We start from the raw sequence: 25344 nt of genomic DNA, 5'->3' as shown, positions 1-25344 counted from the left end.
TACTCACATTAAGACAATATATTTTTTTTTGTATTATGAGTTTTCTGAAATTGTATGTTTAAATATGCAAATGAGGCATTATATAATCAAATATGCACTAATTTGCATACATTACCAAAACATAAATCTAAACACTGGACACTAAACACTGGAAGCCAGGTTCAAAATTCCTGTTTCATTTTGTTGACATATCATAGCCAAAGGTTTTTGCGGAGGGAATTTTGGATATCTCTTTTCATCACTCTATAAATCAGAAAAAAAACTGTCATAAAAGAAAACAATTTTTGCCTTGTTTTTGAGAATAAAATGTTATATAAATCAGGCTATGAATGATATGAACAAACCCTTCTGTTAAAACCTTCAGAATATAGATGGGAGTAACACTGGAAAGTTTGGTGAATATATATATAAGTGCAACTGAAGTGGAGATTTTGGCTCAGAGTATGAGAAAAAACTCATTTTGAGAAAATGGCCTTTAAACATATGTATTGTATAATTCATATTGCGCAACATGCAGCTTTTAGCAACCAAGCTTAATCTCATCTGCTAAACCTATAGATGACATTTTAATATTAAAAGTTCATAGGGGTTTCCAGTAGACTATGAATATTTCAAATTTTAGTTTGCTGTATACACATTCACAATTACAGCACTATAAGTGATGTCCTCTGTGCTGTTGTGTGCTGGGGCAGCAGGCTGAGAGTAGCGAATGCCAAAAGACTGGACAGACTGATCCGCAACGCCAGTGACGTTGTGGGACAGTGATGTCAGAGAGGAGGATGCTCTCCAAGTAACATGGTAGTCAGCCACAGGAGTACATTCAGCACTAGACTGATCCCACCAAGATGCACCACGGAGCGCCACAGGAAACCATTCCTGACTGTGGCCATCAAACTGTTCAACTCCCCGCTCTGAGTGTCAGACTCTCTGAGTCATTCTGAGGACACTGGACGATTCGTCTCTCACTGATATGCTATAGTTATGACAGCAATGTGCAATAACCATATATTTTCGACTGTATTATGTATTACACTGTACATATTATTCATTCTAGTAGAATGTACATGTATTTTTTTTTTTTTTTGTACTTGCTTACATTTAGTTTTTATTATACTTATTGTGGTTATCATGATTATTATTAATATTATTATTATTTTTCTGCATATTTCTGGACTTTGAATGAGAGCAGCTGTAACACAAGCAATTTCCGCTCAGGGATCAATTAAGTATTTCTGATTCTAACTCTGATTCTGAGAAACGTGCGGTTTCGGCAGCTCAATGCAGAGCCTGTAGCCCTAAGGTGTGCTCTGTTGAAGTGGAAAGCGTTTTCGTTGACGCTCACTCAGCGGCATCTTGATGTCCGTTGTCCCTCTGTTACAGAGGCCCTAGCCACTTAAAATTCAAATCCTCATTTGATTTTGTTGCTGATCTGGAAATACCAGACCTTTCCCAATCACAGTCCAGTGCTGTTTCTAGATGCCTTCTAATAGTGTAAGCCACAGTGCTGTAATAAACTCTGTGAGAGACACTTTTTTATTTCTCTGAATACTAATGGTCTTGTTTTGTTTTTTTTTTTTAATTTGTTTTTTTTTTTCTGTCGTTCGCTGACATTTGCATCTAGTCACGACAGCTGATGTCTCATCATGTTCCATCAGGGACCTAAATCTTTGTATTTCATAGTCTTGACAAACTCTCAGATCCTAATGAGGCCTCTTAATTAGCGCTTAATTAAAGGTAAGTGTTCTGGAAAGGTCGACAAATTAGATCTAAGTATGTAACCGGTATAGCGTGTTCTAAATGGAAAAACACTTCACTCTACCTTATGTCAAAAGGGATAATCCTTGTTCTGTCATTCTTAGCTGTACTCTGAAAACTGAAAACTCTCAAAGTGCATACTAAACATACATATATATATATATATATATATATATATATATATATATATGTATATATGTGCATTCACCAACTTGAAATTAATTGCGCACCACTGTCTCAAACTTGGCCTAAAAACAGTTTAAACATTTTAAAAATGATGCCAGTTCTCTGTGTACAACAAGTCGGAAACATAATGACAAACACCAGCCACGTCAGAGCTGCAGTCAGCTTCTTCTCAACAGCTACAGAGCTGCAACATCTTAACAGTGAGAAATGTTTGACCCGAGAGAAAGAAGAAACTGTTATGAAGGCCAAAATGGTGAAAGTGCACATTGTAACGCTTTGGAGGTTCTTTCTGTGCCTTACATCGAAAGGTTAGGCTAGATGAACTCGTCTACAGTGGCTGAGTCACATACTCACATACTGCTGTGTTTTTCTTGTCTTGTAGTGCAAAAAGCTTTTGTTTTTTTTACCCCCCCAAAAAAGTAAAAGGGGGTCACACAAAAGCAGTGGAGTGAAAAGAGAAACCCTTCAGCAATGTGCTCAAGTAATTCTGCAAACTATGGATTTGCAGTACCAGCCCCTCCATCACTCGTGCGCTTTCACGTTTCACATCTACATCACCCCATTTCTAGAAACACATCCACATGTATTTATATACTCCTTTATCCATGCCACCCACCTTCATCCCCATCATTGGCACTGACAGTGAGAATGGCGAAGCCCACATCAGCATCCTCGTCCACATCAACTTCATAGGATGCCTGTGCAAACGCGGGCTTGTTATCGTTCACGTCACTGATAAAAACGCGAACATATGCTGTGTCTGAAAATAGAGAAAGAGAGAGAGAGAGAGAGGGAAAGAGAAAGAGAGAGGAGAAAGGCGATTACAAACATGAGGGTTGTTCTTATTCTGTCAACGTGAACATGAACATCTGTCTATCTCTGTTTGGATTGCAACAATTAAGTCACTTTTTTGCCAGCATGCACACACACACACTCACACACACACTCACACAGATAGGAAAATACACTTTTCTTTATGTACACACAGAAATAAAAATAACAACCACTTTTTTCTTCCATCCACTGTTGTCTTCCACGTAAAAAAAAAAAAAAAAAAAAAGGTTTTATCACATCTCTGATCTGTCTCCACAATTTCTGTCTATTTCACCATTAAATCCAGCTGTTTCTTTTTTTTCCTTCAGCATCCTACCGCAGGCTGGAGCCGGGTACAGAGCACCCTGGGGGCATCAGTGTAAGGCTTGGGACTTTACCAACCCCAACATATTACGCCTCCTTTGATATCACCACCGAAAAGGATCATAATTTGCAACACGCGATTCAAGACGAGATCAATTATTTAAGCGAGGGTGGAATTGATGGTATACAGTTCATGGCACAGATAGCAAACCAACGCAGCCCTTGGAGCTATAACAAAACAAGTCACAGATGACAGGGCTTTGCTTGTGCTCAGACTGAGAGGAAGAGAAAGAGCTGGGTAGGGATGGATGGATGGAGACAAAAAGACAAAGCAGATAAGCAGATGTAGCAGCAAGCCCCTCTTACTACCGCTTGCCTGCTAATGTTGCCCGCTCATCCATGTTGTCATGCGTTAAAAAAAAAAAAAAAATCACACACCCGAGCCCGCCCCTCACACACTCGTTTTAAAGTAGTCAGAGATCATGTTTATGCCGTGTGAAAACAGTGTTTATCAGGGTTATTTGAGTGACCACTTGACAGCATGTATTTTGTCCGTCATATCTCTAAGTGCTTGGCGTGAGGATAAGGTTCGTCTGTATGTGTACATGTGCAAAGTTAAATACACCTTGTGCTTAAGCTAAGTCTTGTTTTTTCTTTTGATTATCATGAAGAAACACAAGGTCAGTATTCGACGGTGTTCCGCGCTAATAAACTACTCATACTGTCATTCGTGAATCCACTGATTAGAAACTAATTAGAGAGTTGTTACAGGAAAACATAGGGGAAGACCTTTTTTTTTTTTTGCTCTCCTGAAGAGAAAAAACAAGAAAACACGTTGAGGAAACATAATAAAATGAGACACAAGGGAAACAAATCCCTGAAAAAAAATAAGCAAAGCCTCTAATGTCAGGAGAACCATTTGAGCTGATAGATGGTATACCAAAAGTGGGTCACAAAGAGTGTTGTAGGAGGGAAATAAGACTTTTTTTAGGAATATGAATGAGATATTTGAGCGACTGTAAGATAATTAAAGTGAATGCTTCAAGCAAATATTCTACACAGATGAGCCCGTGGGCCAAGCGCCGATGATTTGGCTCTAAGACACCTGATGGAAAGCCCAACTTAATACATCCAGAGGTGTTAAAATTTAAGTTAAAATTCACATCAGATTTGCCACTTCAAATAATCAAAGTGATACATTTTTGACACAGGGGTCCAAATATTGTATTTCTCACATGCATTTCCGCAGTGAGCTATACATGAAGACTCACGTGACCAAAAGAGATCAAATGCAGGCGAGCACTCAATCAATACTTCCTCAAGTAATAACTGCGCTGCTCAGTGCTGCTTTATAAAACTGCGGGTGTTCAAATATTCTAAACGCTGTCTCTCGGTGAATACCGCAGCAAACGATGCACAGGATAGACTGCCGTCGTTTAATGGCCAAAGTAATTCTTGCTTTGAGATCAGAGCTTAAAGAGCAGAATTAGATCATCTGTAACAAAAGGAAGCTAAATAGGAGGAAGAAAGGCAGACATTGATTTAGTGAGTGTCAGGGGATAAATCATATATATATATATATATATATATATATATATATATATATATATATATATATATATATATATATATATATATATATATATATAATTTTTTCATTATTACCTCTGCCAAGGAGGTTATGTTTTTGGCTCAGTGTGTTGGTTTGTCAGCAGAATTACGGATAAAACCACAAGCCAGACATTCATGAAACTTGTTGGAACCCATCACAAAGTGATGATTTACTTTCATTTACTTTGTTTGATGGGATATTTGTTCTTGGCATAATAAAAAGCCATACATATTAAATTCCAGTAGATGGAAGACAAAAAAAAAAAAAAAGCCAGTTGTAGAAATACAAGGCGACGCATTCAAACTCTGTACAGAAGCAATTGTTATGGAGCACTTTGAAGTTTCAAATTTGTTAAACTTGAAGTCTTGGAAATATATAGTGGTTGTGTTTGTAGATTTGAATATAATAGAATAATGAAACAGTGGTCTATAGGCACTGGTGAAGGTCCAGGCTCTCCCAGCACCCTTCTAGTTGTAAAATGGACTCTTCTGAATCTTCTGAAGGAATGTAATCTCTATGTTATCCTGGACGCAAGGGACAATTTGGTATTTTGCCTTCTTGTTAATAGAACCAACAACATGCTATCCTTGTATGCTGCCATGCTTGTGTATGCCTGATATGATTTCTGTATGTTGTGTTTGTTTTGAGGCTGAGATCAGGAACATTTTTCAGCCTGACTCAAGATGGTGTTTCAAAGTCAGTGGCACGACAACACGTGGTCAGATATGTAAGATAAGATAACACTTTCCCTGTGGAGATCATAGATTGACCACAATTTGCAATAACATGCAGTTGTGAGTGTGAACATTGTTGTTGTCACCAATGGTTCTTCATTCCAACTCATTCAATATTCATAACACAGAAAAAATAAATAAATTAACTAAAATAACTCCCACAGTGCAGTCTCCCAGTCTCCCCCCTGCTTAATATTTAACGTCTGTTTACATTGCCACAAATCTGATAGTGAGACAAACCTAGAGAGAGGATCCATTAATTACTTATGATCGTATTTATTAAAAAATACATCTCGGTCTGTCTTGCTGTTTCTTCAACACCTCTCTCCAACCACCCATCTGTCTCAACATCTGTTCACTTCTTCGTGCCTCTCTATTCTACCTTTGGAGCATGTATGCATTTCATCTGGCAGCAAATGAGAGAGAAATAGGTAGACGGAGGAAGAGAGGGAGTAAGCGAGACGGACTGACAGAGAGAGATGGCCTTTGGTCCTGCAGCAGGGAGAGATGAGCAGATGTAGGAGAGAGACTGAGAGAGGAAAACAGACATTATTGCTGCCTTCAGTGAAGACTTGGAGCCTTAAATGAAGTCTACAGAGCAGCTGTCTGCGGCTTTGTGCTTGTTCACTTTTTTTCACTCGGTAGAACAGCAACCACCATCATTATGTCAACTGGATAACAACTCTGATATCAACAATCTGTTAGCATTTTCACAGCTAAATAAAAACAAGTGTCAATGATCTGCGTTCACATACATTTTGACTATAATCATATTTTTAAGGTGCCCGTTGGATCGGTAACTGTTTCAATCAATTTTAGCTGAAGCCGCTGCACTATTATTTGATACATCATATGACTGAAAAGTAGGTAGTAGTGGGTTCAGCTATGTCCACAAACATTTGCAGACATAGCTCAGTAACTTCCACTGTGCTACATTCAAAGAATATTATGTTTTCAACAACTGTTACAAGTCTGTTCATCATTTTTTCCCCCTTACCCCCCCCTGGATTTATGCCTATGGGATTTGATAAACATGTTATTATTTTGTGTGACTGCTATCACCCCCTGGGTGACCATTTAGAGCCACTGGGTATTAGCTAGCAACTAGTTAACTTTCATTAATTCAATCTCTCAATTATTAATTCCATTTTTTTTTTTTTTTTACCAAAGTTAATTAGCGTTACCAAACAGTTCTCATTTTCTTAAATGTAATGATATTTTGGTGACGAACCAACTGAAATTCATGGTTATCGTGTCTAAATAATCTCTGAGGGAATCTGTCGATCATCTTTGACTGACAGTGGTCGCGGCACAGTGCCCGTCGCGCAGAGGAAGGCCTAGAGCCTAGATGAAGAAAATGGTTGGATCACGTGGTATACATCCATACAGCATGGACCAACCAAATGCTGTTTATTTCACATATTAGTGTTAACTCACATTTCCCAACAAATGACTGCGTTTGCTGCAACCTTACTTCGCGATGCTTGTGTGAGGCTTCAACACTGTGCTGGAATGATCCTGACTCCGTGTTCAGGACTGCTCACTTCAAGTGTTGACATTTACCTGATGTTATTGAGCTGACATAATCAGTTCATTGTTTATTGGCTGAATGCTTTACTCGTGTGTGAATGCGTCTGGATATGAAACGTCAGTAGCAAGACTTTTTTTTTTTTCACTCCCCTTTTCACAGTCCTCTCCTCTCTGCTCATTTGCTTTACTCGATATTAATCGCAGGTGTGTTGATTTACCAAGATATGAAGCATCCATAGCGCAAAATGAAAAAAAAAAAAACGTCAATGTTAAATTGCTGCCCTCTAAACACTCTGTAGGGGAAACACTGTCATGTCAAGAGGGCACTGTGTCGGAATGCACATTGCCAGTTGTTGGGTGTTTTACAATTAACAGTCTGTGGCCATGTTTCCAAGAAAAAAAACAAACAAAAAAAAACAAACAAATATAACAACAACGACCACATAAAAGTTCATATTGTCAGATATGTAGCAAAACCTGTTGAAGAGAGACTGGGATTCTGTACCACAAGATTCTTTTTTCTTTTTAAAAACAGTTTTACGAGTTACATGTGCAATGTCTGATGGTAGCTATTCCATTTTTTCATCCTTCCAACTTTGTAGAAACGGTTTGATGAATGCCTTTCTCTGTTCCAAGCGTGAACATGAGAATGAGTAGAACACCATTCACACAAACAGGTCCAGAGGTTTTCCAAAGTTTGGCATGAATCCTGAGGAAATCCTTGTAGATAGTGTAGCTGCAAGATATTGGAGACACTAAGCCACCAAGGATGCATACCCACCAGTACAGGTAAAAACCTGTTACTGGTATTTGAACAATTAAATGTCTCCCCTTTGTTCTAAAGTCACAACTTACAGTTTCACCTCTATTTGCCGCAGCTTCTCTTTATTGCTGACTGTGCCTCCTAGCTACTTCATGACAGCTTTTCCGAATTGCTGTCCTTAACACTAAGGCCGACACGTGACGTTACCAGACAAACTGCAAAAAACGCCTAAGCAATCAGAACATCAACATCAACTCAGTCGTCGGTTGCTCAGTGTAGTGTAAGTCTCACTTACCAGAGTTGGGCTGCCCGTGTTTGCCGGGCCGTGCCGACTCCCAGCCGTCCACAGACTGAACCTCCAACAGATAGGAGCTTTTGGTCTCGCGGTCAAACACGGTCTGTGTATAGATGGATCCTCGCTCTGGATCGATACTGAAATACTGGTGGTCACCGCTGCGATCCTCTAGCAAGGAGTAGGAGATCTGGACAGTTGGAGATTGGAACAGGCACAATTATCCAGCAAGGAAGTGCAGATTTTTGGATAATCAAGAACAGAGAGAGGCTGACAATAGCACACTTCTTGAAAAGAAGCTGAGTTGTTAACATCCCTCTGCACTGTCCATCCTGAGAGCAACATCATCAGTTTAACCAGTGTTAAGTGTGTATTCACCTTGCCATTGAGACCCAAGTCAAGGTCATTGGCTGACACCTGGAAAACCAAAGTTCCTGAATCTGCCCCTTCAGTGACGGACGCCTCGTAGATAGAGGAAGTGAAAAATGGGACGTTGTCGTTCACATCTACAGAAGGAAAACGGAAGGAAGAGAGAGTGTGTTTAGGATACGCCAACATGCATTTTTGCTATGATATGTCTGGTGGACTTGACAGAAACATTTTAGAGAATTGACGGGTTCTCTACAAAGCCCCAACTGCCTGCAGCACTTGGTGGTAAGATCAATATACCCGTTCTCCATACCTGCTTATTATACCTAACTGTACAACCTGTTGCTAACAGGTGGTTTTTGGTAGTACAGTTTTTAAGCAGATTAAACATTCATATAAAGCTCATTTCAGCATAATCTTGGATACTTGGATATATGTATTTCAGTATGTTTGGACAACTGTACTCTTCACAGTCTGACAACAAAGTTTAGCCACAAATAATCAAAGGGTAAGTGCTATTCAGTTAACTTCTGTTGCTTACAATTACTACCTTTTGGAACACAACAATTGCTTGCCGATGAGTGGCTCTGCCTCACCTGACTTAAATGAACAGCTATACGGCAGCAAGCGTGGAAACATGTTTGCATTAGTGTTACTAGACACTCAGCTTGGATAGTAGTTTGTGTTCTTAACCATCTAAACCATTTGTTTTCTGATTGATGATCTTTTTTTTTTTCTTTTTTTTTTTCCCTAATTAGGACAAAATTTAATTTTTATTTTGGTATTCACGCTAATCCAAATCATCATTATTTTCTTTAGGTTTTCTAACTACATTAATCTTCTCATCTAAATTGCTATCTATCATCTCGCACATATGGGACAAGCTCATGATGGTTTAAGAGGTATTAAAAGAATCTTGCACTTTTTAAAAGCTGTAGCTACTATAAGCATAATTCGACATTTATTTTCGAATCCAAGTTCAACCTGAGCCTTAAAATTAGTTGAGCGTTCTTAAAATAATTAAACACATCCAAAGCTTTTATTCAGGCTTCTAATTTGTGTTTACCTGTCCCAGACTCATCAATTCTGTTAAATCAGTGTTCAAATATTTCTCCAAACAAATCACTAATCCATCATCCTTATCTAATGCAAATGTTCTGCCACCAACAATAGAAAAAAAAATGTTTTAGCAGTTACTTTCTATTGTCTTCTGATATTTGGCAATACGTCTGTTTGTTCTGGTTTTAGTCCCTGACTATTTCCTGCTTTCTCCAATTAATGAATACTGAATGCTGCTGAAATTAGATTAACATTGGCTGGAAAAAAAAAGAAAATGACCAAAATCTAGATTGTTTCACCTCCTTTTTCACATTTCTAAATGGCTGTGCAAAAACACTACGTCATTTAGACCAGTTTCTGGGAAAATCCAAATGCACAGAGTATATTTCTCTAGTCCAGCACTGCACTGACTTCCACTGCATTTCAGAATTACATTTCAGATCCTGTTAATTACATTTAAAGCCCTTGATGGTTTGAGGTCCTCGTTCATTATGATCTCTTAACCCTATATTCTGTAACCTAATTCTTCAGATGTGGTGATAGGAAGCTTTCATAAGCTCTGCAGTTTGTCTCAAAACAAGCGGAGATTATGGTACCATTTAAGCTCCAATGCAATGCAACAGAGTTCTTCTCAGTATTGAGTCAGCTGATCCAGTGCTGCTTAGATCTGTACTATTCTTGTGCATGGGCGTGTGCGCATGTGGAACTAGTAAAGCACCCTGTAAACTGTACATTGAAAAAGTCTGACGTAAATATAGGTTACTTACAGGGATGCAAATGAAGCAATCACGGTACTCGATAGTTTCACTTAATTTCTCGCACCAGTAATTTGGATCTTATTTTGGATATATTTGCTAACTAAGTACTTGTAATTTGTAACAAGATTTGTGGAGATGTCTGGTTGTATGTTAATGCATTACAAAGGGCAATGTCAAGCAACAAACAATGATAATACTAACTGATATACTACCATAAACCGAAAGTAATCAAATCTGAGGTTAAATAAAACACTGCAATACATCAACTTGTGCATGAACACAATGAACGCTTATTAATAAGCATTAGAATTCCTTCCTGGTATTCCCTTGTAAAGCCATTCTTCTGTTTACCTTGCAATCACTCAAACAAAAGATAAAATGTTGTGCTTTGGGATTTTTTTTTTTTTTTTTTTAAATACCTGCCTCACAGTGTTATAAACTGCTAAGCAGTGTTTTATCATCTGATAAGCCTTTCAACTCTTTGATCCGTTGCTCAAACTGATCATCCTGGATCAAACTGGTTCACTGGTACCTGAGGCAAAAAAACCCCAACACGTGTCTTTCTTCTGAAGCCTTCTTAAAGGTGGCCCATTTCAAAAAAAACAACTGGCAATAAATATCAAGTCTCATTATTGTTGATCGCCATGTAGCATCCTGGACCGTCATCAAGAAGCAAGACGGCAGCTTGTGGAATAAAGGTGTGAATCTATATCCCATTTGTATCGTTTTAAGATCTCAGTTCACCTTAGTTTTCAACATTTAACATCTAACATTTTATTTTTTGACTTGTCTTGGTCAACGCATTTACTGTAGCTCTGAAAATTGACATTGAAGCAATTTCTGCTGATGCGGCTGTATTTCGGAGACCGTGCAGGTGTCGAGATGTGGCTCAAAACACACATTACACCAATCAATGTTGAACACAAAATTTGTAAAATCAATTACATTGGGCCATGACAAGGTTAGAGAAGAGGGAGAGTTGCATGCAATGGAAAGACAAAGCAGGCAGCATCCCTGTGACACAGAACATGAACTCCTAACTTTGGCTGGGTAGCATTTTTAACATAATTGATTTAGTTCCAAAGACATAAGAAATTACTTGAATAGAGCAACACATTCAATCTAATGTTGCCTCATGTGCCTTTTTTTTTTTTTCTCCTTCCCTTACTTCGGAGTAAATGTCTTAATCTATGAATTAAAAATGGGGCCTTAAATCCATTACAGACCTCCCTCCCTCCCTCAGCTGCACTGCCTCTGGAGGAGTCAAAGAGCTTTCTTATTAAGACAGATAAGAGGGAGGAAAGGAATGTGAAAAAAGGAGAAGGGGAAGTTAGGACAGGGACAGGAGGCAAGAGAAGGAAGAGGGTCTCTGTGAATTAATTATTTCTCACTGGATTAAGACCAATTTGATGGAACGGGGTGTGCATACATGTGTGTATGTGCGTGGCTGCATGTTGCAAGAGGATTAAATGCAGGAGAGTCTGGGGAATTATTTCATGGAGCAAGGTCAGGGGCCAGCAACCACCATCGTATTTAGCAGTGATGATGGCAACTTAAGCCTCGTTACCAGACACTGAACATCAACTGAAACAGAGTGACACCAGATTAAAGTCATGATATTCAGAAGCGCTGTGATATAATACGAGGCGTGGCAGAGAATCATAAGGAAATGAAAGCTGATATTCTCAGCAAAGGGCGACAGATAACACAGAATTAAAAACAGACTCCTTTTCAGAAGAGTAGTAGGGTTAATCATGTAAGTTGCATTATTGCACTCATCACACTGATAACAGCTGGTGAGCTCTGCACATGCTTTGGATTTGTGTAGCTTTGGAATCAAAGATTCTAATGACTCCAAATGGAAAATCAGAGCGAGAGCACTATGATACGTCTGACCCTTCTGCTCATCCCGAATGCCTTTGATTCTTTCTCTCTCAACTCACTTTTAGAACAACTGGTGTCTTGTGCAAACAGTTTAGAGAGAGCCAATACAGTAACACTGTCCAATACTGAGGATCAGAATGAAAAAAAAACAATGAGCACATGGTGTGACAAGCCTTCTGCATGCACAGGTAGAAACTTGAGTAATCTTTCCCAAGATCGAGTGAATCTTGTTTTACTTGCATTGTGGCGGAGAAATGCCCAGATTTCTTGTTTCCAAATCAAATTTGGGCGTGTTGCGTCATTATCTGCACGACGTCGGTTAATAATTAAGAGTTACCATTAGCACTGTTTAACTACATATATGCTGGATTGATACATTCAGTCAGAAATGGAAGTTCAGAAATTCACAGTTTCAGTTTCAGAGCGATCAGAGCATCTTCTATTTGGAAGATATTTCTAGCCATTATTACAATTCAGAGTCCTATTAGAAAAGTAAAAGTAAAATCAATAAAATAAAATAAAAAAAAGATTATTTTACAGCAGAAAATAATCCGGTCATGAAAACATTTTAAACACAAAAGGATGTAAATGTAAAATGATAATGTTGGTTGAAGGTTTATACAGCATTTTTAAAGATGATATGAATCATAAATGGCCATGTAAATAAGACAAGGGAAAGATGACATATGGAACTCAGAACTAGTTAAAATGGAATGTTTCTTTTTTTTTTTTTTTTTTTTTTTTTTAATTAAATGGAATTAATTAATGGGATGACAGGGACTCCAAATGCCAACGTAGAACAAAGTCCAAATAGGAGGAGAGCGCAATGTGAACACAACTGGATGACAGGACTTTCACCCAGGTGACTCGGGTTTAGGAAGTAGTTATTTTAAGCATAACTGGACGAGTATAAGTATTGCTAATTGTGACCCGGAAGACCGGCGGGTCTATTACATGGTAGCGCGTGATACTGGATCGGTCAGTTTAATGTTTGGGATAGTGTTTTTTGGAGTGTATGAACTGCCTGTTGTTGCTGTTGACTTGAAGTCCACTAAGTCTATCTTGCAAAAATAACCAAGCACAATCTCCTCTATTGCTCCATTAGATTTCAGCTAATCAATAAAATGAATCATCAAGACACCCAATTGTTCCTCTGCTCCTACAACCTTAAATAGCCACCCTGCTGATCAGTGTTCTGCGATGGGTTTTATTACACAATGACCTACAACAGTTTGATTCACTAAATGACTGCGCTTCCTCTAAATAATCTGTGTTCAACCCCACTCACTGAGCGAGGACAATATGTTGTGTATGTATGTGGCACAATACAAAATGACAAGTGTCACGAAAACACAATGTATGTAAACATGACTCAGATTGATCACAGAGCTGTAACACAGGAAGACAGTGGTGTTCAGAGACAATGTAGGGTACAGAGGAGGTATGAAAACATAATTCAAAGAAAACAATTTCATTTGGGGATTGTCAAACATACTAGATTAAGACCAAACAATAATTCAAACAAGGCTCACCTGTAACATTGACATAAACCATGGTGAAGGCCGCCAGTGGTACAGCAGCGACATTCTGAGCTCGAACACGCAGCATGAAGTTCCTGGTGGTCTCGTAGTCCAGGGGCTCTGCCACCAGGATGGAGGCTGAGCCATCTTCTCGGTTGGGGGTCAAGTAGAAGCGAACCGGCATGTTGGTCTCTGGCACCATGCCATCCTCCAAGTTATAAGTTACCCTGGGATCTCCAAGAGGGGAGGTGGCTTTAATAGTCTGTTTGGAAAAAAAAAAAAAAAAGAAAGACATTTCAACATGTCTTATTACGCCATTTTACCAGAACTGACTAACTCAAATTAATCTCTCAAATGTAGATAGGTTGTATGGTATGTCCAACATACCATATGGCCATACACTTCATATAAAAATGGGCAGGTACTTGTGAATATAGCTGTCAACACTTTCTAGTGTGAGTAAGATGAAAAAACAAACAAACAAACAAACAAAAAATGATTCCAATTATCAATTTTGAAAGCTAGAAAAAAATGCCAAATGCCAGAAATTATCCAGGGAAAGAGAACAGAAATGAAGACAAGGGCTGCTCAGCTTAAAGTGAATGAGAATGATCAGTACAAATGAAAAAAAAAAAAAAAAAAGTATTTTACAGCCCATTATAATGACCACTGTAATATTAATGCAGTAAGTCTAAAAATGTTAGACTGCACAACAACACACTGAAGTCTGGTGGGATGCACTTTTCATTCCCTGAACTAATAAGGAAAGGCCTCTCAGAGCTGATGCCACATACACCCCAATTAAAATCAAAAATGCCGTCTTGGACGTGATGCAGCTTGCCTATGGGTGACCTAGCCGAATCCATTCAACCTGCAAAGCACACCAGCTGAAATAATGAGAAACCGTGTTAGGCATGCAGAAATGGTAAACATGCTTGTCTACCGTATGTGCTGATTAAGGCCATAAAAGCCTCAAGTTTCTACGGGAGGGCTATTACAACCTGCTGAGAGTAATTGCATCTTTGCATAACAGTCAAATCAACGCTGAACTGCAATCTCGATTAATACGCTGAACTGAGAGACCACGCACTCTCTCCCCCGTGCATCTCTCACAAACACGCCGACATGTTCTAACACAGATACTCTCGTGTCAAGTACTCTTCGCTGCCTTTTCTTTTCAATCTTTTGGTTTTAAATATTAATCAAACAAAACATTATTTATTTCAAGAGGTCTTTGAAAATACTGCCGATTTGTTAGTGGCCTGAAAAGCCAGTGCCTTTATGAATAATAAAATGCATTTGACAGGAACTGCACAAGTGATTATCTCTCATCAAATCTAACGAAGGCAAAGTTTTTGAATATCTGCATTTCTGTGCAGCTACGATTCCCAGACCTGAGGCTCCGCTGACTTTCCTCAAGTTTGTCACGGTTGCATTCTTGTGTTGCCCACCATTGATTAACAGAGAGAAAAGAGCAGTGATAAGATGCACCAACCATGTTGTCTGCTTTATTTTTGTGTTGATTTTTTTTTTTTTTTTTTTTAAACTGTTAATTGTGATGCACTTTGACCTTGCTGAGCCGACCTTTACGAGTGAAGCATATGGTTGAAGGCTACTGCACATTTACACATTACACATTTACAGAGAATGTTTGTAAGCTTAACAACATCCCAAATCCGAATCATCACAATCAGACAAAACTGAAAATGTTCTGTGGACAAAACAGGTTCACTCCCAGGTGTTAATACTGTGTTGTTTGTGTGTTTGTTCTGTTGACATCGTTGACATGCAGCCACCGGTTTTAAGGAAAATGACTTCAGCTTCAGTGATGTTACACGATGCGCACCGAGTCATTTGCTAAATAGTTGCCATAATTGAGTCCAGCGTGGAGCAAAACACTGAGCATGTTTTGGGGCCTAGCCTTTAAGCAAATGCGTCGATCAAATGTACCTTATCAATTAATGCTGTAACTCGACCTGTACAGCAGGACAAAAGCTGTTTTCAGGAAGTATATAAATGAGCACAAATGTCCATATGCTTGCACCGAACACATTCTTCTGTGAGAGTCGGCTAAATTGTTTTCATTTCAGTAGCGCGTCATTTGTGAGTGCCTGTCTGAGTGTGGACACTTTTTTGAATCGGAGGGCTTATTGAGCATTATATTTGTATCTCTGATGTATTACTATTACTTTGTGGTTCTCTATGTAATTTTGCCTTTTGCTTGTTTTTGTCTAATTTAATTCATGGTATTTCATTGTGAGTAAGTTTTCCTCTAGTGCATACTGTGTCTGGGCTTAATTAAGGCACTTTCCTTTCTTTTAAAATAATGGCACCTATGTGATGCTAATCTGGGAGGGGCAAGCGCCGCTTTTCCAGCAAATCTGGGGACTGAACCAGCTGCAAGCCGGCGTCTCTACCCTTTAGGCCAAAACTGACTCCTCATTTGTAAAATGTTATACACATAGACATGACTTGCCTATTGTTACGTGTTGAACACATACTCCTCACATGTGTTAAAAATACAACAATATCCGCTTCCCATTTATGCCACCTGCCATACTCCCACCCCTATGTACCACGATGGGTGTGTCCCGGACAGTGTTTTCTTGTATGACCACGCTGTAGCTGTCTTTCTCCCACTGTGGAGGCTGGTTCTTCACATTGGTGATGGTGACGGACAGCTCCACTGAACTGCTCCTGTTTCCCCCATCTGTAGCCACAATTTCCCTGGTGATGAAGGTCCTCTGTGGCGGGAAAAAAAGAAGAAGCGGAGAGATCATTTGATTGTGTCTTTTTTAGGCTGCTGATTACCATGGCAACTTCCCTAAAGAGTGGTAAATGTTGTGAATCGAGACCACTCAGATGTCAGCAAGTAATCAATTTTCCACACTTCTGTGCAGGGAAAAATGTACCGCGGGCTGCGTTCGGGTAAACACAAACATACCTAAAGACAACTTTTTTGAGAGGAGTTTTGTTACCCATACAAGAGGGTTCCCAATCCTGGGAAATGATCTATATTAGTGACTGAAGAAAACAACTTAACCAAGAGTTTGTAATCCAAGCCTCAGTTAATTGGCAGATGCAAGAGAACAACAAGCAACCTGTGATGATAAGTTAACTTTCTTCAATTATGCTCATGGCCATCTGCTGAAAGCAAGACGGACACTGAGGTTATTTACACATTTTGCCATTTCTAAGGCTGATTAAAATTCACAAATGCAGGAATTACATTTCATTGAGCCAGTTTTGCATGTATAGCTCTCAAAAAAATTTTAATCATTCTCAGTATTTCATTTTTTTTTAGCTGTGCAGCTTTAAAATGTAATCTCTGCTCTTAGTGATTAAGACGACTGAGATCCTCACAAGGGCATAGGCTAAAATAAACGTGTAGGCAGTGCCTGCTTTTGTATCGCAGTCTATGCAGTTGTGCTCATTAGTGGAAAAAAAAGTTTTGCATCTTCAAACATCGATGTGTTCAAGTGACTCTCTCCCTGGCAATAACACTGGCAGGGTGCCTGGTGCTGAAGATACAGACTTGCATCGCCTTCGAGCTGAAAGACGGTTAGTTTTGGGCTTTTATGAGTATGGCGCTCATCTTCGGCATAGATAGGTTTTTGCGCAGCCTACGTGGTAATTTCCTTTATTGCTTGTTCATGATACCACCAAGATTGTTTTCCCTGCTCGTACTGAAGCAAGGGGTTAGAGGCAGTGGAGTAAGGAAAATATCAATGCTATTTCTCCCGATGCCAAACAAAAGGCTCCAGTGAAGACATTATCACATATCCAGGCTGTCTGTCTGCTACTGGCCACTGGATTTCTGCCTGAATGCAAATGCACTTGCTTTTCTGGCCATGTGCTGAGAGAGGTAGCAGATTAATTGCTTTTGTGCAATTTTGAGTTGCCCCATGAGCGGAATTCCCCATCAGGGCCCTTGATTATCTTCGAGAAATGAGGGATGTTATATATTGCTATACATATCTGCTATATTGAAACACAGCACACTGTATGATCTAAGACCCTCCCAAACTGCCCCAAAAGGGGTTCGACATAATCTGTTGTATACAGTGTGTGTGTGTGTGTGTGTGTGTGTGTGTGTGTGTGTGTGTACCTGAGAAATGGGCTGGTTGACATACACCCAACCTGTCAGGGGGTTGACCCTGAGGTACTCCGGCTGTTCACTGGACATAGAGTACGTGACGGCTGCGTTGGTTCCAAAGTCATCGTCATGAGCTGCCACGCGCAAGAAACTAGTCCCGATCATCGTGTCCTCGCGGAGGAAGTCTGTGGCAGAAGAAGAAGAAGAAGTGCGCTTTCTGCCTCAGTGGTTTTGTGAGGCCTTCATTTGTAATCTTTTTCAGTACAGTGTGAGGGTGAGCACGAAAACGCACGCAAATAAATACAAATAAAATGCAAGTTAATTGAGAAACACATCCACAAATTTGACAATATATACATATGAGACGTTAAAAAAACACAAGTCCAATACAGAAAACACAAAAATAGTGACGTCATGCAGTCTTTACTGCTGGCAAAATCTGTCTAACTAACTCTAACAGGTTGAGCTCAACATCAACACTGACAGCAACATCCACTTACACTCATATCGAATGTTCTCAAACTTGGGACTGTTGTCGTTCTGGTCCAGGATAAGGATGTTGAGCTGACAAATGCCAATCAGTGGGTCAGCGGCCTGGTCAGTGGCAGTCACCGTCACTGCGTACTCCCGCTGGCGTTCGCGGTCAAATTTCCTGGCTGTCACAATTACTCCTAGAGACACAGAGATAACGAGGTTGATCAGACAGCTAAATTATACCAAACACTGCTTGTTTTTTTTTTTTTGTGTGTGTGTGTGTGTCCCCGGAGCATGTGCAATTTAACACTAAAATAATTTCCCCCTATCTGCTTTGAAGCTAAACGATAAAGACAGCGGAGCAGATGATGAGCTGAATAGGAGAAGGCATTATTTTTTTTTTCAAAAACAATTATCAGCCATCAAGTCCAAAGACAACCATGGAGTATTTATACCTTATTTTTGAATGATTTTCAATGAAGATATCATTGACATCTGCAATAAAAGCTAAACATGATTTTCCCGAGGCCACTGTAAAGACCACAGTAAATTTACCACATCGGGCACCTGTCTATGACATAACTTGTGCGATGCTCTGTTCCACGCAACTGCGTATCCCACCGAGAGCATCGCAGAAGTGGAGCGTGCTGCCGACTGATACAGCAGACCTCCTGAGATTTTGCTTACTTTGTCATGTTCTCCTTTTTTTTTTTTTTTTTTTTTTGTGCTTCTACCATGGGTGAGTAGGCTAAGCACTTAGATGTAAATGTACCTAATTGCTCAATGTAGCGAAGAGAAACATGATCCCAAAACAGTACAGGGTGTTTCAATTGACCGAATGCTCTCCGCTGCTCTTGTGCGTGACTTCCTGCCCGTCCCGGTCTGCTCCGTTCAGCTTGATGCAACTGCGGTCCGTCTCCACAATAATAAGTTATTATCATATCATAATGATATGGATAAAAGATATAAGCCGAGAGCCGCTTCTGGGACGCAGCTGAGATGTGCTGTGGCGCAGCTGGTGGAAACATGATCATCGACTTAGAATGGCTGCCAACAGCTCCGGCGACCGTATCGCGGCCGTAACGCAGCCGTAACGCAGCCATGACAGTCCCGCTGGAATCCTATTTATCAGCAAGAATGAATCAGTGTGTTATAAAGTTTCCCTTCTTTATAATGTTATTTTACCTCATTCATCATTTATCTATTTATCTTAATTGTTTCTCTTTTTGTGAGAAGTAAAAAATAAAAAAAAAAGTTGCAAAACTTTTTGCACAATATTCTTCAATCAGCGCCTACCGAGGAGCACAATTCAAGACGACAAAATGAAAAAAAAAAAAAACTTTTACCTCATTCATCATTTATCTATTTATCTTAATTGTTTCTCTTTTTGTGAGAAGTAAAAAAAAAAAAAAAAGTTGCAAAACTTTTTGCACAATATTCTTCAATCAGCGCCTACCGAGGAGCACAATTCGAGACGACAAAATGAAAAAAAAAAAAACTTTCATGTAGCAGGCTGCTTTTTTTTTCTGCTGTTATTTTGACTGAAAATATGCTTCAAAAACATCTGAAGTGGAGCTAAATTCTGCTGTGCCCACTAAGCATTGAATTTTGTTCCTTTATATAAAGCATATTTTAGATTTCATGTATCTAAAAGGATCTATAAGATCATAGCGTTAAAGTATAGACTTGTAAACTGCAAGCGTATCGCATGCCTTGTTGGACTTTATCGAGCAGGACAGATGTGCAGAAAGAAGTTGAACTTGCATAAGAATCCCTACTGGAATGGAATTATTTATATTCTTACGTGCGTGCAGGATTATGCAAATGGCAGTGAGTAAGCGTGTGTTTCAGTACCGGTGTCTGGGTGTATGCTGAACGCAGGCACGGTGGAGTCCTTGTGCATGAAGCCGTATGTGACCCTGCCATTAGAGCCTTCGTCAGCGTCCACGGCGTGAACCTGCAGAACAAAAGTTCCCGCTGGCTGGTTCTCCAGGACCGATGTGCTCTCTCGGTACTGCTGACACTGAGGAGAGCGAGAGAGCGAGCAGAAAGGACAGGTGGGAGGAAGAGAAGACCGGGCAACGTTAGTATGGAGAAAGTTAGATCAATACTCCATTCTGTCGAAAGTCAAGCAAGACTGTGTGGGAGGTGGAGTGTGATTTGCTTTGAAAGGAAAGATTGAAGATGATTTACTGGTGGGACAAATAAGCTTAACATGGACACAAAATAAAGGGTGAATAAAGAAAGAACGGAGAAAGCCCGAGTCCTACAACTATTCCATCCATTGATGTTCTATCACTTGCTTGTCCTGTGTGAGGTTGATAGTGGTAGTGGGTTCAGGGGTCTTGAAGCTGATCCCAGTACCCACTGGAAGAAGGTGTTCAATAGGTTTTCTCACTGTGGCGCTCAGCTTAAGTAAATATGACATATGCTGATCTTTTTGCACCAAATGTTTAGTACTGTCCCAAACATGTATGATTAATTATCTGTTGCCCTGTGAGTCTCAATGAAGTTTTTTTTTTTTTTTAGTGATTAACAGGAAGTCAAAAGTAAAAAAATCTATATATCACTGTAAACACTTTCAGCTGTGTGATATGAGGTAGTTGCTCTCTGGGTTCTCGAAGATTTTGTCAATCACTAAACTGACTAAACAGACACACAAAGAGTTGTATCATCCCCACAACGCTTCCGTGGATTCAGTCACTCTCTTCTCTACACTACTTCTTCGTTCTCTAGTCTCCCATTTTTCTCTCGCTTACTGTCTCCAACATCCCTTTTTTTTTTCTTTTCATCCGGTCTCAGCGGAAAGGTTGATGCTGATGTGCCACAGACCAAGTGGAGAGGAAGGAATCCGACAGTACTGCTGGCTGATGCTTTCCTTTGATGGCTAATAAATTACTCAAACCTTTTTAATCTTCCTGCTTCCTGCCTTTATCAACACTCGCATCTCTTCTCCTCTGCCCTCCATTCTTCTAGCATGCAACAATGCTCTACCTTTCTTTGTCTCTTCAACCTTCCCATCTGTAGCCATCAGAAGCTTTTATACCTTCTGCCTCCATCGCTTCGAATTTTGCTTTATGCCTTGCACAGATTACAGACGTGGCGAAGATATTCAGGTGTGCATGCAGGCATTCGCCCATGCAGCTAATCAGAAGGGTCAAAGGGAATGCTTTGTGTTACAAATGTTCAGTCAATTAGAAAGGATCCAGGGTGTGTAGACCAGATATTCCATACCACATAAAAGCAGAAATTACTGTGCTTCCTCACCTGTAAAGTCTTTCCCATTAATTGACTAGAGTCCCAGTGGCCTGCCATGTAAAAATATTTTTCAGAACAGAATCTCGAGCTGCAGCCAGTCTGTGGTTTGGTTTGATGATGTGCTTCTGTTGGCTTTTTCGTTGGCGTCATCAGATCGTGACTTTCAATGTGTGATGGAAAGGTTTGCTGAAATGTAGCCGTTGTGATGACAGTCTGGAGGTGGAGGAATTACTTCTTGCTCACGTGTGAGCGTGAGATGAAATGTGAGATTGAGGTTACCGTGTCCCAGGCTTTTCTGGATATCCAACTCCTACCCTCACCTGTGATCATGAGGTTTGGGTAAAGGCCGAATGAGAATGAGACCACAGTTAGTTTCTTCCACAGGTAGACTGGGTTCACCCTAAGAGCGGATGAAGAGCAAAGGAATTTCAAGCACAACCACTCGGGAATAAACTAATCCAACTTCGTCTTCCGATATAGATTCCAATATCTCACTGAATAGCACTGAGTGATAAAGAACCTGAGCCGATACTTGTTCTCTTTTTAAATTGTTAAGAACTTAACATCAAGTACATTAGGGATCATTTTCATCTAAGCTAACAAAAGGCCAGCTGTGGCACCAGAAACACTGTTGGGCGTGTGTATATATTAAAGCATAAAAAACTTTATTTTGTAAGGAACTGCTTAAGCATTACATCTGACCAGTATCTGCTCCTCTGAATAAAATCTGCAAATACTGACAGCAAAATCCTCATTTCATATGCGGATCCCTACACCTGGTGCCCCTGTATGTTAGGAATGAACCAGTTGAGTAGCGGAAACTGGGAAGAGACCCCATGTGGTGAATTCATTACACACACTACAGCAGCTTTTTTGGATAGTTATTTCTGTTCACGTTGTGCCTGGTTATTTTGTTTTCAAAAGTGTGGTGAGATATGCCCTCAGTTTCCTACACAGTCTCTTATAATTGCCCAACCTGTAATTTGGTGCTAGTAGATCTGGCCTGTGTATCTCTGTAGCTGTAAGTCTCTCTGCGTGTGTGTCTTGGTCCACTGATCTAGCTCTCAGTTCCAGAGAGGCTACAGTGTGTTATAACATTGGCCATCAAACACGATAAAAGGGCCTCTCCGCTTCAGTGTCCTGCTGCTGGCTGCCAGCTACAGAGGAAACACCAATTCACCTCGGATGTCTTTACCAACTGAGAACCAACACATTTTTGTTTTATTTTTCCTTCGGCATTTGTTCCCTCAGATCCTGTGCCAACCTTTGACCTAAGACAAACAAGTAAACAGCTGAGTTTGTCCAAGATTTCCATTTTTTCGATCTGTTATCGTGTTTTTTTTTTTTTTCCTTTGTTCGTGAATTTGTATCGGCTTTATTTGCCGATGTCCTTTTCGTCTTCAGCTTTCTTCCTTTTTTTCGTTATTTTCAAAATTCTCTCTTTGACTCAGAAGAGGCATGGCAAGTTAGGGGGGTTTGTTTGTCTGTTGTAATCAGTATCCTGCCAGCAGAGAGAAAGGAATGAATCATAGAAAAGATGCCAGCGGGAGATTCCTGAGAGAGACAATTGAGCATGCAGAGCACATGAAACAACTGTGGACCAGGAATTACTCTATTTCCCTCTTCTCTCTTTTCTCTTGGCTCTCGTCTTGTCGCCCCGTCCCTCTGATTCTCGCTGCTAAGAGGTGAAGCTGACAGGGAAACACTGAGCGCTCATTTCTCCCCCAGGAGAGAGTGAGCGAGGTTTACTCAGCGAGCCCCCGCTCCTAATCTTGGCTCGTGATACCTCATGGGGCTTGAAAAGTCACCTCATTTAAAATTGAGACATGGCAAGAGAAAAGCAGGTGGAGACGTGGTTGCTTCTAGAGCGGGTCAGCCGGGAGTTCTGCCACATCCCTCAAAGCTTTAATTAAAAGACTGAGATGATGTAGGAGAGAGACGAGCGAGCAGAGACGAGGGGTCAAGTCGGCTAATCGCTCCTCAGGAGAGGAGAGATAGAGGCTAATAAATAGCAGAGATAGACATAAAGAGAGAGATAGATGAGTGACGGAGGAGAGTTAGATCGGATAGACAGGTGCAGGAAAAGACAACCGGCGAAGAAGCGGATGGTTCGCAAAGTCATTGAGATACGTCGAGACAATGAGATAGGAGAGCAGCTTCAAACACGAGGTTTAGTGACGGGAGCGCGCCGCCGCTCGTCTTACTTTCTCGAAGACAGGCTTGTTGTTATTCACGTCGTCCACTCCCACGACGACCTGAGCCGTGGACGACAAGGCCTGAGGTCCACCTGAGGCGTTGTCATCTGTTGCCGTGACGTTGAGGATGTATTCGACGCCCTGGAGGTGAGGGGGTGGGCTGGAGCGCAGACGGATCAGTCCTGCAAGCAAACATAAGGATGACACGTCGTTTAAAACACCACCTGTTACTCAAGCCGGGTGTATACTGCCCAGGTTGGACAGTTAATGCCCATGGGATACATCGCATGATTCTTGCTAAAGAGCACCATTCAAAGACAATTAGTTTTGGCAACGAAGCCCAGTTGCGTTGGCCAATAATTGTGGAATTTGTGCATCAATCCCTGCCTCTTTTCATTTACATGTCGAGTGTTCTTCAGCAGTATGCCATACCAGAAATTTGTCTCAGCATGTAAATATGCATGTGACAGAAGCGTCTGCCAAATTTGTTGTGATGGGGCTGAGTGGCGTTTCCTGACACACCGTTGATCTAATAAGAGGAGAAAATGCCAAAAAGAAAAAAAAAAAAACTGTCTTTGAATGGTCCATTCACAAACACTGTGTTCTTTAACAGGATGAGAATCTAACGTATGTGTATCAGTAAGAGCTGTACAGACAGCAGTCACCACATCTTCGTCAGATTTCCATTCATGATCGAAAATATGTCAGACCAAGTCCATCACACGGACTGAGCATTATAGATATTCGTCAAGGTTACACAGAGAGCTTTATGTGAAAGTTTGGCACAAACCTTTTAACCTTTTATTGCAATCTTTACACCGTAGAGCCTGTCGGTTTAACCGTCTACCTCAAATTCTGGGTTTACAATAATTGGCGCAGCTCATACCACACATAAGCCAGAACAGAATATCAAGGCTAAGGCCTGAGATAAAATGAAGATCTCTCACATGATAAAAAAAAAACTGGCTTAGCTAGAGAAAGGACGGAGAGCAAACAAAAGCATTTTCATTTGAAGTAGAACATTAGAGCCCACCCAGACAGTGCCACTGATTTTGAATCTTGGCAAAGGTGGGTAGAGCAGGTGAGTGAGTTTTTTCAGGGGAAAAGCAATTTGTCAAGGTGGCGTGATGTATCCTTTTACACCTTTTACACTATAATTTCAGTGCTATATGAAATACATGAACAGTTGAAAATGCTTTAAAACCAAACTAGATCAATTATTTATGGGCGCAAACCGTCTTTATTGAGTTTTTAGAATTAAAAAAATAAAGAAAATAAAGAAAAGCTAAATAAATGGATAAGACTTGATTTTTTTTTTGTTCAACCAGGGATTGTGATTATTTACTTGTGCTGAGTGCAAAAAAAATAAAAAATACTACTCTCCGCAACCAGGAGGTACGCAATCTAGATAGGAATTATGACATAACCAACACAACCAGCACGATACATTAGAAAAGTAAGAACCGGGTGGAAAATAACCTGCATTACCTTTCGCGCTCTTTGCTATCACAAAGGCACAACAGTTTCTTCTCAAAATAAGCAGAGAGAAAAAAAAAAAAAAAACAAGCCATGAGAGGGAAAGACGTTTCTGGTGGACACAGACTTGCTGATGTTAGTTTAAGCTCTGAGACGCAGTTCATTAATTATGGCTACACAACATATGAATAGTTAAATTGATTGGTATTCCCTTTCAGCGCCATCATTCTGGCATTCCATTTCATC

General features: G+C 40.2%; 1 protein-coding gene across 2 annotated transcripts in view; it reads right to left on the bottom strand.

Moving 5' to 3' along the window:
- Positions 1-25344, bottom strand: part of si:ch211-186j3.6 (neural-cadherin) — a 268142-nt gene that overhangs the window by 119661 nt on the left and 123137 nt on the right. For both annotated transcript variants that reach the window (XM_037096548.1, XM_037096549.1), the window contains 9 exons: positions 23632-23804; positions 20024-20192; positions 18196-18366; positions 17708-17880; positions 16176-16343; positions 13612-13861; positions 8388-8515; positions 8013-8199; positions 2558-2701 (listed from right to left, as the gene is read on the bottom strand). In XM_037096548.1, the coding sequence (XP_036952443.1) occupies positions 2558-2701; positions 8013-8199; positions 8388-8515; positions 13612-13861; positions 16176-16343; positions 17708-17880; positions 18196-18366; positions 20024-20192; positions 23632-23804 (1563 nt within the window). The remainder of the gene's footprint in view (positions 1-2557; positions 2702-8012; positions 8200-8387; positions 8516-13611; positions 13862-16175; positions 16344-17707; positions 17881-18195; positions 18367-20023; positions 20193-23631; positions 23805-25344) is intronic.

Source organism: Acanthopagrus latus, chromosome 4 (genome assembly GCF_904848185.1).
Source record: "Acanthopagrus latus isolate v.2019 chromosome 4, fAcaLat1.1, whole genome shotgun sequence".
Classification (NCBI taxonomy): Eukaryota; Metazoa; Chordata; class Actinopteri; order Spariformes; family Sparidae; genus Acanthopagrus; species Acanthopagrus latus.
The sequence above is the reverse complement of the archived record's forward strand: the minus strand, read 5'-3'. Positions and strand labels throughout refer to the sequence as shown.